Source organism: Delphinapterus leucas, chromosome 7 (assembly GCF_059928025.1).
Source record: "Delphinapterus leucas isolate spDelLeu-1000000601 "Yukka" chromosome 7, BTC_Dleu_Yukka2, whole genome shotgun sequence".
NCBI lineage: Eukaryota > Metazoa > Chordata > Mammalia > Artiodactyla > Monodontidae > Delphinapterus > Delphinapterus leucas.
The window spans coordinates 68,502,914-68,517,102 of record NC_143135.1 but is presented as its reverse complement, the minus strand read 5'-3'; the positions used below and the strand labels follow the sequence as shown (position 1 = coordinate 68,517,102).

The 14,189-nt window shown below is 42.6% G+C and overlaps 1 protein-coding gene across 1 annotated transcript in view; it reads right to left on the bottom strand.

The window, feature by feature from the left end:
- The window catches only part of FAT3 (FAT atypical cadherin 3), a 152,641-nt gene extending 141,703 nt beyond the window's left edge, over positions 1-10,938 (bottom strand). The window contains exons 1-4 of the mRNA XM_089915870.1: positions 10,916-10,938; positions 10,247-10,337; positions 5,614-5,928; positions 3,078-3,288 (exon numbers count right to left, since the gene is read on the bottom strand). Coding sequence (XP_089771996.1) covers positions 3,078-3,288; positions 5,614-5,928; positions 10,247-10,337; positions 10,916-10,938 — 640 coding nt within the window. The remainder of the gene's footprint in view (positions 1-3,077; positions 3,289-5,613; positions 5,929-10,246; positions 10,338-10,915) is intronic.
- Positions 10,939-14,189: the final 3,251 nt, after the last annotated feature.

Below are 14,189 nucleotides of genomic sequence, written 5' to 3'. Positions count from 1 at the left end.
GAAAGGTGTTGTCAGCAGGTTGAAAAATATATGACTCTCTTAGATCAGAAAGGATTTTCAGGAGGGGGATTTTCTGGAAGGAGGACCATATCCATTCTGAGTGTAGCCAGCACCCGGGGAAAAGTTTGTAGTTTTGCCGTGAAATAAAGAGTTGACATTTTAATATGTTGGCTGGATGCGGGGATGGAAATAAAATCATGTTGTTTGAGCATCTGGCCCAGTAAGTTCAATTTTCAGGGGAAGCTTGACTAGATGCCACGAGATATACAGTGAAATCTGTGATGGAAGTATCTAGACTAGAGGAACAACCCGGTAGGTCTTCATTAAGAGAAGTACTTGTGTACTAAAACTGAGAGGATTCTATAAAAAGAGTATAGATTTAGGAATAAAGATGGAGAAACATGAAAACGGATGCCATGTTTTTGATCATGATTCCTGGATATGGATTTGAAGCAGCCTAAAGGGACTCCTTCCAGTGAGAACTTTCATCTGTCAACTGCCCATCTCTTCTTGGACCAGTCCTCATTTGGTCAAAGGTGCTGTGTTGCTCAGGCTGGGAATACAGTGGAAGGTCACACTGACTCTGGATGGGTCTCAGGAGGCATCAGTAGTGTTAACACATGGGCTGCCTGGGGCATCTCCATCGGTCACCATTGTTTATTCCACTCACCATGGATGGACATCAAAAGAAGCATTGGCAGAAGGAAGGAATCAGGAGGAAAAGACCTTGACCTTAAGGGTTAACATTGAAGCTAACATAAACACAAATGAAAATGTACACTAGCACTAATAATGCTGGCATGGAATTCATGCAAGTAAGGTTACATGTAGCACCACTAGGCATGCTTACCTATACACACCATACACACACATGCAGGGGTGCTGAGGAATTGCAAAAGTGACTGGATAACGGGGGTCAGGTGGTTGGTCAGACTGAGCATCAGCAAAAGCTGTGCTTGCAAGATTTCTGACAAGAAGTGCAAGCAAGGGCATCCTGGGGTGGGTGGGATGTGCTGCACGTCAGGAGGTTGCATGCATGCGTCACACAAGGGAGAGAAGCGGTGCTGTCAGGCTGTAGAGGTGCTTGCAAACTGGAGCGTCAGGGGAGGAGGGAGATGAAATGGTGGCTGATGGCAGAGGGCAACTCCTCTCACATCTCGGGACAGCACGGCAGGAGCCCTGCAGCCTGTTGGCTTTCCACTGTACTCTTCCTCAAGTTATTTAAAAGAAGTCATGATTGCACCAGGGACACATTGAGACTGAGATGCATCTTCTGTGACTGACTGAGGGTGGTTCTGAAGGAATCACCAAAGGTGACAGCACAGACAACCAGACGATGCATAGGTGTGACCCTCTGTTTCACCAAGAAAGAAGACACTGCATTGGATAATAACTTAATGACGTGAAAATGACTGAGAAGATACAGAAGCGAAGACATCTTTCATGGATCAGAAGAGGTTCCATTTCAAATGCATTAAGTGGAAATGAAGTCGGAGTTGAAAGCTTGGGAATGAGGACGGCCATGTACAGGGATGGTGTGATTAATGCCCATTAAGTAAAACACAGACGTTCTACTGGCATTCCATAAAATGAAATAGGCAGAAAACAAGCCCTTTCTTTTGGGGAGTTCAGAGGACCCTCTACTGAAGTTTGATTGGGGGCCATGGGGCATTCTTTTTCTGTGCTTCATTGAAACAGATGTGGAATGTTCTAAATGCTTTCCCCAGACCCAGCCATTCCTGGGAAGAGAGGCAGGTTCCTACCCATCCTATCCAAGCAGTGACATGTGGAAGGAAATGATTCCCCCAGACCAGCTCTCTAGATTCGCTGCCTTCCACGGAGAACCGTGGGAAGTCAGCTCCAGCTCGACGCAGTGTCAGATCCAGGGCTGGCGCACACTTTCTCCCCTCGTTTTGTTTCCTGGCCCTCAGCACTTATTTCCTCTCCACTGCCTCTCGCTGCCTGGTTGTGGAGGGCAGTGGTGCTGTTTTGCCCTCTCTTTTTGTAGCCTTGCGTGCTTGCTTGCTTTCTTTCAAGGAATTTAAAGGTTGGCTTCCAAGGTCTATCCTGCCTGCATCCATCTGCTTTCTGTATTCGGTTCTCACGGGAAGCTCTCCCTGGCTATATATCTAGGCTGCATTTCCTGCTCTTCCTATTGTGGACAGCAGCCAGAGACTCTCCTGGTGGGGCCTTCTGGTCTACGAATGGCACTCCTGCTGCAAAACCGAGGGGTTGGGATCTACTTGAATTTAATTTTCAGTTGGAAAAGGCCCAGTTAAACCAACCTACAAAAAGATCAAAACAAAACAACAAAAAGCCCACATACCTCAAAAGCAAAGAACAAAAAATTTTTTTAAGAAATCAAAACAACCCCCCACCCCTGCCCCAAATCCAAACCCATCAAACCTCAAACAAAGGAGTCACTGGATACGAGTAATGCAATAGCTGTTAGAGGCATGTATGAAATTTGTGGGCTGCACTTCAGCCTGTCACAGGCAGTTATGAAAGATGTAATTTAATTTGCTTAAAAAAAAAAACCCGTAAAAGGCAGATTGGATAGCTGTATTTTAGCAAATGTGTTTGCACTAAGGGTACCTTCTGTTGAACAGTTCTGCCCACAAGCTGTCTGTAGAATATAGAACATCTCTCGAGCATGCTTGCCACCTTGAAGCAGGGCAGTCGGGAGCAGAAAAAAAAAAAAAGAACAGAATGCAGAAAAAGGTGAAGAAAAAGAGAGAAATGAAGGACAGCAAGTCCAGTACCATCAATACATTTAGAAATGAGATTAGCCAAGTGCGACAATAGAATTTAAATGACACACAGAAAGACATTAAGATTGCAGTAAATAACGTACTATGGAAAATCCAGCCAGAGAGCACTTTCTGTTCAGCTTAGCTACAGAGTCAGAATGAAAGCACAGGTCGATTATTCATTTTACTGGCTCTTTTGCATTCCAGCACTATATATCTTTTAATCTTAGTGCTAATCGTTGTGTTTTTTGTTTGTTTGTTTTGTTAGTTACTCTGAACAGTCAATGATTACATTGCCCAGTACTGCTCTGGAGGACTCGAACTTACCAACGATGTCAAACCACAGAGGGGTGTTAGCTGGCTGCACAGACACCACCCCTACAATCTCGGTGACTCTATCGCTTTCCATGACTGTAAAATTATAAAATGGCTCATCGAAGGTCAACGGTACAGGTGAAGGAGGTGGTTTCTTAATCCATTCAATGTGGAGGCGGGCCGTGGAGGACTTCTGAGGGCGCCCATTGTCCACTGCCTTTATCTACTCACACACGGAGAGAACAGAAAACTGTCTTAGAGCCCGGATCCTGGTGGAAGTCTCGACCTGTCACTCATATGTTGTTGGGCTGAGAGTCCATCCTCATCACAGGGTCAGCAAGGGGAAGAAGACAATGGAGATCTGGAGAGAATGGGCTCAGGAATTGGGGAAAACAACTTGGTCACGTAGGGGGCCCACACCACATTTGCCAGAAGGTGATGTGAATCACTGCCAACCTTGCAGATGTGGAAAACTTGAAAAATAAATGGTGCACTTACAAATTTTAGTGTTTTACGGACACGAATGATAGTTACATGAGTAGCAAGAGCTAATTTGATTCCTTATACCTCTGGTGGTAGTGTTGGAAAGGGAACAAAGTGCATCACATAGACACATAGAATTGTCACATAGGATTCCAGGAGGATAATGGGAGGGGGCATGGGAAAGGCATCAGCCTTGCAAAATTCATCTCAGAGGCCCTTCAGTTACGCTAACTCTGAAGAGGTGAAAGAGACCTCTCTTGGTGGAAACATGGGCTCCTCGAGCCAGTGGGGTAAGGAAGAGGGTGTTAATGACTCTTCTTTATGGTCTGATATAAGGACTGAGAAAAGCATGTTTCCTTGCTCAGATATGCAGGGTTAACAGCTGTGGTGTCCTGGATTTAAATGTGTGTGTTGGGTGGGGTGGGGGGGAATGAAGTTAAGTCCGACAAGCAGACATCAATGACAGAAATTTAAAAATCAAAATAAAAAATGGATTTAAAAATATTACATCAATAAAAACATTTTTAGGTGCATAGCTAATAGCTATAGCCTTTAAAAAGAGTGACAACTCATAGCTCCCTAATGCTATGTTCATGGATGATCACTCTGCCCCAGAAAATTCCTGTGAGAAGAAGGATGCTTAAAGGTAGATGTCTTAGGTAGGGTTTCCTAGGAGCAGAGTCTGAGATAGGGATTTGTGTACAAATGGTTTCAGGAGGAAGTGTTCTCAGGAGAAAGGGAGTGAAGAAAGCAGGATGGACGGGGAAGATGCTAAGCAAGGGTGTGGTCTCAGTTGAAGTCTAACTTCAGCCTGATCCCAAAGGGAGCTCTGAATAATTGTATCAAAGTGTTGGATCCACCTGGAGGCAAGGATGTTGGACTTTTATATCTGGTGTCAGTTAGTAGTTATTGGCTGTGGGCTGCTGGGCTGGGGTAGGAGTGTGGAACCTCTTGGGCCGAAAAGTTCAGCCAAGGATGACCCTCTGGAGATGGGGACAGCTGTGAGCCCTTAGCAGCTAACACTCACAAGAGTTGGGGGATGTCTGCACCAGCCTGATAACGGGGATCTGGACAGGGTACCAACAGTATCCACTGCAATCCATCCAGTCCTCAAAGATTCCCATTGGCAAGTCTCACACAACTGCAACAGCACATATTACATGAGAGCTGCTAATGGCAGAAACAGGGCTGTTTTTTATTATTATTGTTATTTTCTTTTCTCTGCCCACTCTTCTGGATACATTACTGAGCAGGGAAAGGAATCCAAGTCCAGGCCATAGGAGTAGCAAAGATAAATAAATGCACTCTGACTATCCTTTAAATTAATAAAGGATTGACCATTCACAGTGGACAAGGCTGAAGACTAAGAGAAGGATGGAAGATGGTGCTAACTCTTGACAGTTGTTGAGACCCTGGGAAGTGCCCATCACCTTTGAGGCTGAGCAGTCCCCCTTTGGGCATAGGCATTACAAGTCTAAAGTGGTTAGGGGTGGGGAGTGCAGGCTGGCACCTTAGGTATGGGAGTTTAAGCCTCTATTTGAGATGGTGCTCATGTTTGTTTTTATTTTTAATTTTCTAACAATGAAAAATTTAGTCATTTTTTACTTAAGTTTTTTCACTTTTTACAGAATGAGCCTAGCTATGATTTGTGTCTCACAATTTATACAGCTAAATTCATGTTCTAACCCATTGTCAACAATTACAAGAGTTGTTTTCTTTGGGAGATTTTCAGGACATAATGAGTGGTGGGAAGGTTATGTCACTCTGCTATTCCCCTCCCCTCAGTTTACATCTATGCTCAGTACCTTGAAATGATCTGGGGCCACAGTAAGTGTAATTGAGTAAATGATGGAGCAGGCTGTGTACTGGGAATGGGGAGTTTGGCTGATAGGACACAACCAAAGGAAATGGCCTCATTAAGAATATCACTGAAACAGAAAGTAGCCTTCCACTGTTGTGTGGCTGCACTTTTTACCCCAGAGATTTTTTGCTTAAAAAATATACATGACTAAGAAAATAACTTCCTCCCCCGCATTAATGTTATTGAGGTTCAGAAAAATCTTACCGTTAGAATGTCATAACTCCCTGCTGTAAATTGCTTTCTGGAAGAAACCATGCCAGTCTTAGGGTCAATGAAGAACTTTCCATCATCATTCCCGTCCACGATACTGTAGGAAATTTCTGCATTGGGGCCCTCATCTCTATCAAATGCAAAAGCCCTATAAATGGGTTCTCCCCTCTTCTTCCGGTCACGTTCTGGCAGCTTGATCTGGTAGACCTTCTCTGGGAACTGGGGCTTGTTGTCATTTTCATCCAAAACCTGAACCACCACCCAAATGGTTGACTGTTTTGGAGAGAAACCACCATCTGTCACAGTCACCTGAGTTTTGAAAGAGAAAGCATTTTACAATTAGAAAAGAGAAAAACGTTTTTCACCACTCTTTCCCCTGCCACCCCATGAAAGGTCTATTCTGTGCCTTAGGGCATCTCAACTTCTCTTATTCCTGTAGTTCATGTCAAATGCATAACTCTTCATAGTTCATCCATAAAAGCAGGGAAGGCCCTAAATCCAGTCATGGAAATCATTGCTGAAAGGGCAGGAAGGAGGCAGGGCTCTTATTGTGGTGTGGAGTGGAGAGGGAGAAGAAATAGGATTGACTTTATGAAATGTGTCAGGTTATACAGCTGTAGTAGACTTAAAATATGCTCCCCTCAACAGACACAAAAAACAATATAACCTTTATTATATGTTAACCCATGGGTATTTCATCTAATTCTTGGGAACTGCTATCAGCATCCGAATTCCTTCAGTATTCATGTTCCTTTCTTTCTTTTCCATCTTCCTATAAAATTTGTGATTTTTACATTGTCACCGAACAAAAGGAAAACTCTGATGTATACTTCACAATTTTGACGGCTGGTTGTAAGCACCTTTGACAGTTAAAATATGTTCTTAACAGTCACAAAATAATTTTTTTCCTCTTTGGGAAGTGGGGGGGATGGCCAACCCCTTTCCATATCTGAGATGCTATTCTTATGCGTGTCTGTGAAAGTTGACAGAAGAGAGAAAAGAAGAATATGTAGATAAGGAATTTGCATGGCAGATGTAAAATGTCTTTGAGTCTTAGTGTGAATAATCTTCTTCTTGGTCATAGTGATGATAATTATTATCATATTAATACTTAATATGCAGATGAGGCCATATAAGCACTCTTCCATGTACTATCTCATTCATTTTCCAAAAACACTCTCCTCAGTAAGTGGGGCAGTTTTGTTTACTCGCATTTTGCAGGTGAGAAAACAGAGGCTTGAGGTCTCATTGTTATTAAGCCTAAAGTCAGGTATTGAACTTTTGGCAATTCTTGATATTGTGTTTAACCACAAAACCTAGAGGAACCTCTACTCAATCTTTAAATCATTACCTTGAATAAGACAGCTTATTACCTCAAAATACATATTTGGAGGCTGGAAGAAACATAAAGATGCACTCAGCATCAATAGGAGAAAAACAACAGTAAATTACAGCCTCTGGTCATCCAGTTTTCCACCTAATGAAGCAACCTGACAGGAAAAATGAGGGAAAAAAAAGGCCCAAAATGTGGAAAAACAAATTTATGGCTTTTTACAAAATGGAACTGCAATCTAGTTAGGTTTCTCTTACAAGCAGCTTAGGAGAATGGATTTAATAGATTTCAGATAAATTTTCGTAGGCGCTCTTGCTTTCTTTTAAAAATCCATCACCCTGATACCAAAACCAGACAAAGATACTACAAAAAAATAAAATTACAGACCAATCTCACTGATGAATATAGATGCAAAAATGCTCAACAAAATACTAGCCAACAGAATCCAACAACACATTAAAGGATCATACACCATGATCAAGTGGGATTTATCCCAGGGATGCAAGGATTCTTCAATATACGCAAATCAATCAATGTGCTACACCATATTAACAAATTGAAGAATAAAAACCACATGATCATTTCAATAGATGCAGAAAAAGCTTTTGACAAAATTCAACACCGATTTATGATAAAAACTCTCCAGAAAGTGGGCGTAGAGGGAACCTACCTCAACATAATAAAGGCCATATATGACAAACTCAAAGCAAACATTGTTCTCAATGGTGAAAAACTGAAAGCATTGCCTCTAAGATCAGGAACAAGACAAGGATGTCCACTCTCGCCACTATTATTCAACATAGTTTTGGAAGTCTTAACCATGGCAATCAGAGAAGAAAAAGAAATAAAAGGAACACAAATTGGAAAAGAAGAGGTAAAACTGTCACTGTTTGCAGATGACCTGATACTCTACATAGAGAATCCTAAGAGGTAATCAATGAATTTGGTAAAGCCGCAGGATACAAAATTAATGCACAGAAATCTCTTGCATTCCTATACACTAATGACGGAAGATCAGAAAAAGAAATTAAGGAAACAATCCCATTCACCACTTCAACAAAAAGAATTAAATACCTAGGAATAAACCTACCTAAGGAGGTAAAAGACCTGTACTCAGAAAACTATAAGACACTGATGAAAGAAATCAAAGATGACACAAACAGATGGAGAGATAAACCATGTTCTTGGATTAGAAGAATCAATATTGTGAAAATGACTACACCACCCAAAGCAATCTACAGATTCAGTGCAATCCCTATCAAATTACCAATGGCATTTTTTACAGAACTAGAACAAAAAGTCTTAAAATGTGTATGGAGACACAAAAGACCCCGAATAGCCAAAACAATCTTGAGGGGAAAAAAAACAGAGTTGGAGGAATGAGACTCCCTGACTTTAGACTATACTACAAAGCTACAGTAATCAAGACAATATGATACTGGCACAAAAAACAGAAATATAGATCAATGGAATGGGAGAGAAAGCCCAGAGATAAACCCACACACCTATGGTCAACTAATCTATGACAAAGGAGGCAAGGATACACAGTGGAGAGAAGACAGTCTCTTCAATAAGTAGTGCTGGGAAAACTGGACAGCTACATGTAAAAGAATGAAATTAGAACACTCCCTAACACCATGTACAAAAATAAACTCAAAATGGATTAAAGACTAAACGTAAGACTGGACACTATAGAACTCTTAGAGGAAAACATAGGAAGAACACTCTTTGACATAAATCATAGCAAGACCTTTTTTGACCCACCTCCTATAGTAATGGAAATAAAAACAAAAATAAACAAATGGGACCTAATGAAACTTAAAAGCTTTTGCACAGCAAAGGAAACTATAAATGAGATGTAAAGACAACCCTCAGAATGGGAGAAAATATTTGCAAACAAATCAACGGACAAAGGATTAATTTCCAAAAGATATAAACAGCTCATGCAGCTCAATATTAAAAAACAAACAACCCAATCAAAAAATGGGCAGAAGACCTAAATAGACATTTCTCCAAAGAAGACATACAGATGGCCAAGAAGCACATGAAAAGCTGCTCAACATCACTAATTATTAGAGAAATGCAAATCAAAACTACCATGAGGTATCACCTCACATGGGTTAGAATGGGCATCATAAGAAAATCTACAAACAACAAATGCTGGAGAGGGTGTGGAGAAAAGGGAACCCTCTTGCACTGTTGGTGGGAATGTAAATCGATACAGCCACTATGGAGAACAGTATGGAGGTTCCTTAAAAAACTAAAAATAGAATTATCATATGAGCCAGCAATCCCACTACTGGGCATATACCCTGAGAAAACCATAGTTCAAAAAGACACATGTGTGCTTCCCTGGTGGCACAGTGGTTGAGAGTCTGCCTGCTGATGCAGGGGACACGGGTTCGTGTCCCGGTCCGGTAAGATTCCACATGCCGCAGAGCGGCTGGGCCCGTGAGCCATGGCCACTGAGCCTGTGCGTCCGGAGCCTGTGCCCCGCAATGGGAGAGGCCACGACAGTGAGAGGCCTGTGTACAGAAAAAAAAAAAAAAAAAAAAGACACATGCACCTCAGTGTTCATTTCAGCACTATTTACAATAGCCAGGTCACGGAAGCAACCTACGTGTCCATCGACAGACAAACGGATAAAGAAGATGTGGTACATAAATAAAATGGAACATTACTCAACCATAAAAAGGAATGAAATTGGGTCATTTGTAGAGACGTGGATGGACCCAGACTGTCATACAGAGGGAAGTAAGTCAGAAAGAGAAAAACAAATATCGTATATTAACGCATATATGTGGAATCTAGAAAAATGGTACAGATGAACCGGTTTTCAGGGCAGAAATAGAGACACAGATGTAGAGAACAAATGCATGGACACCAAGGGGGGAAAGTGTGTGTGTGTGGGGGATGAACTGGAAGATTGGGATTGACATATATATACTAATATGTATGAAATAGATAACTAATAAGAACCTTCTGTGTAAAAAAAAGAAAAATCCATCCAGTTTCCTTCCAAGGTTATTCTCCCAATTGGTTTGTTATGTTTTACAAAAGAAACACGTCAGGCCATTAGGTGCCAAGGTTGGATTTTGACTCTTGAGCTAATTCTTGGACATGGTAATTTCTGGAGAGGCATGTTTTACTGCTGCTGCTGAACTAAAATGTTATACTCCCAGGTGAGCTGTGTTGACCAAAACATGTTGATTTCTTGGCTGCTCAACTCCTCTGCCTCTCTTTACTGCTTGAACGGCTCCTTTTCCAAATCCAGACACCTCTCGCTGTGTTTACCGTGCACAAAATCACCTCCTCATTGCTCGTCAACAAACTCCCTGCAGTGGGCTCCGAGGTGGAGCTCTGGGGCTGCCTCAGGGCCAGGTGGCTGCCAAGGAACAGAGAGGCCCTCCTGGCTGCAGTTCACTGCTCACTTGAGGATTCTGCTGCTATAAAGATGCTTCCTTTCAGGGTTGACCTGGATTTAAAAACCCAGGTCCTCGAGGTATCCGCTTATAGGCAGAGAAGGGTGGCAGCTGCAGAGGCCCATGAAGCAGCCTCCACACATGAGATGGGAAGCAGGCACACCTACATCACCGTCTCACCCTGGGTACCAGCTCTCATGCTCCCTCAGGCCACGTGGGCATCCTTCAGGTGCTCCAACACAGTGTCTTCCATCTCAGGGCATTTGCACACGCCGTCCTCTCCCCCTCCCTTCACTGGATCTTGCCTACTCATCCTTTGGATCTAGCTGAAATGCCATTTCCTCAGAGACGCCTCCTTGACCTCACAGACCAAGCGCCAGCCCCCCACTCTCTCCACCTCCTGAATTATGTACTCTTAATTCACCCTATAGTTTTCTTTTGCAACACTTACGGTTGTGGAAATTAATACATGGTTCTCCACCAAGCTGATAGGCTGCATAAGGGCAAAAACAGATTTTGCCTTTTTGTTCACTGCTCTCACCTTTGTGTCAAGCCGTGCTTCATGTTTACTTATTTAATAAATTAGACTCTAACTCAGGTCCTATTTGGACAAGATCTTTAGCCAAAGCTGTCTCACCTTGTAAAGGCTTCGTAGATCATTCAAGGCCCTTTATGAAGTCACCCCAAGCTGCCTCTCCACCCATAACGCCTCCATTTCCTTACCCAAGGCTTTAACCACCACCTGTTTGCTGATCATTCCCTGATATGCACTCTCGTGTCTAAACCACGTTCCCTACCTCCAAGCCAATGCGTTCAACTATTTCCCAGGAATCTTCCCTGTGGACCTCTCACATGCACCCCAACCCCCCAAAAGTCACAGACAAATCATTATCCTCAAACCTCCTCCTTCTTCCATTTGTGTTGTCTCAGTGATGACCACCCCCCCACATTCACTCACACACTGGTCTGCACCAGAACCCTGGGCATCCATCTAGTGTCCCTGTTCTAACTATCCACATCCAAGCAAATGTGAAGGCCAGCAGGCATCTCTCATGTGCACCCCTCACGCCAACCTCTTCTGCCGTACTGCCCTGGAACAGGTCTCATTTGCATCTTGCTTGGACTCCCACAGGGGCCTCCTGGTCTCCCTGCCTCTAGCCTTCACCTTTGTTGTAAGGTGTTATTTCTTCCTCAAAAATCTGATCATGTCACTGACCAGCATAGCATTTTTTCAGGGGCTCCTTGAGGCTGAGGATCTGGCCTGCCTTGATTCTCAGCATGTGCTACCTGCCCCTTTCCACCCTCCATGCTCAGCTACACGGTGAGCCTGGGGGGTCCTGAGTATGCCATGCTTTTACACCTCCATTCCTCTGCATAGCTGTTTGTTTCCATAGAAGGCCTTCTTTTGGGAATACGCCTGACTCATTCCAGAAGCTTCAATTCAAGCACTCCTTCTGCGAAGCCATTCCTGCCTCCTGCAGACTGCTGTAGACACCCTCACCTTGTTCCCACTCCACTATGTGCATAGTTCCAGGACGCTAATTATCATCTTACAATTTTATGTGTCTGTTTGCTTGTTGGTCTGCGCTCAATCCTTCCAGACCATGAGCAACTTGAGGTCAGAGACCATCTCATTCCTTGTTCTGTTCTGACACCTGGGACAGTTCTAAGTGCCAAATACATGTTGTTGAGTGAAACTGAGAATTAATCTACCCCAAACTCTTCCCTATGATAATAAATGGAGAGAACATTCAGACAGTGAAGGGTCTCTGCTTCTTTACCTGTAGGAAATGAAGAGACTGATAACGTAAGATCTCCCAAGTGCTTTATGATTCTCTGAATGGGGTCAGGTAGAGGTAGGCACAATTTTAACTGTGCACTCTGGGGTTCATACCCATCTTGCGTCACTGAGGACATTGCCGATCCCATGATTACTCATAACGATTTCTAGCTACTTCCAAAACTGTGCTTGCCACTGTGGACACTTGTCTACAGTTTACTCAAATGATCTATTTGTGTGTTGGCTCCTTCAGGACACTGTGAGCCACTCGAAGGTAGGAACCTTGTTTTTTTCATCTCTTTCCTGGAAACTAGTGTACTCTTGATAAACGTTTGCTGAATTGAACTAACTCAAAGTCTTAAGGTCCGTTATCACTCCTCTAGACCCACTCACGTCTCCAGCCATGTTGGTACCTGGAATATTAATTGTTGACAATTCCATCAGCTCCTCAGACTTCACACTTCATGCTGCCCTACACCTCAGCCCATCACGTGGAATTAGCCTATATGGAGGGAGGAATAGCACTGGAGACCTAAGCCAAACTGAGATGAATCCCCATTATCTCCTCCTCTGCATCATTTTTCATTAATGATGCAAGGAATTAGCCAATGTTTAGAAACTATCCATGTGTCCTCTCACTCTGCCACCCTAACCTAGATTTTCTGTTCTCATTATTGATCAATAGTCAGTGGCTTGGCAATTAATCAAAGTTCTGAAAGATTAATTTCTTTAGTTATTTACAGCTAACAAAAGGAACCGGAAATAACACAGGACCCCTGAAAGGACAGCACAGCCGGTTTCAATTTTCTATGATACCCTTGTGGTCTGTGAATACCAGGCAGAGCCAGAAGGCAATCAGCATGGCCCAATGCATTATGATGACAAAATTACAAAGAGGAACCTGTTGTTAAGTCTATCCATGGACGATGCAAGAGCTTTATAGGACCAAAAATGCGTGAACGTTGAGAATTCTGGAGTTATGGCAGCTGTTGGAAGGCCATGTTTCTCAATCATTGAAACTGCCTGATGTATTTATTTTAGTTTTACCTCTCCATGTAGTAGAATATAAGTACATAAGCTGCCTGAGAGCCGAGACCTTGTGTTTTGTCCACTGCCTTGTCCCCAGTGATTACAAGAGTGTCTGAGAATATATTCAATATTTTTAAGATGAAGAGTTCAATTCTGTCATTCTCTTCAACCCTTAATTTACCAAAAATGGCTATTTCCAGGCCACTAGCCACTGGACTGCCAGGGAATTCCCCTATATTTAAAATTATAAACCTCTCTTCAAGAATTACATATCTCCCCCCCTGCTCCACGTTATATTTGCCTTTGACACTTTATATCATCTGATATATTATATACACTTCACATATAAGCTTGTTTATTGCATGTCTCCCTCTTTAAGAATATGAGCTCCGTATATGCATGGATTTTCATCTCTTTTGTTCACAGATATTTCCTGAGCATCTACAACAGTGGGTGTAATAAGCATTCAATAAATATTTGTTAAATGAATTAATAAAATATTCTTCCAGTGCCTTCTAGGTACAAAACTCTTTTCTAGGCAAATTGGGACATCAACCAACCAACCAACCAACCAGCGAGCATGGATTCCTATCAAATTCACCCCTCCCCCATGCCCCAAATCCTCTGCAATGTTCCCGACCTGCAATCATCTGGCCTTAATTTAGATATTTTCAATAAGAAGAACTAATCCCTTATGAAGCAGTCCACTTGTTGTTTGATAGGTTCAATCTTCCCAAAGTTCTTCTTCTTATTGAACCTGTTTCTATCTACCTATTCTTAGCCTAGAGTGACTGTAGCTTCCTATAGACTACTTTTACTCTTTGTAACTCTACAGAAAAACTCAAATTCCTCTCCCACATTGTCCCAGGTATCTACTGCTGAGTAACCCCAAATTAGGTGGCTTAAGATAACCATAATCTTTTTATTAACTCTCCTTGTTCTAGGGGTTGAATGGAGCAGTTCTTGTGTGGAATCTTTCATGCAATTCAAGTCATAGGTATCTGGG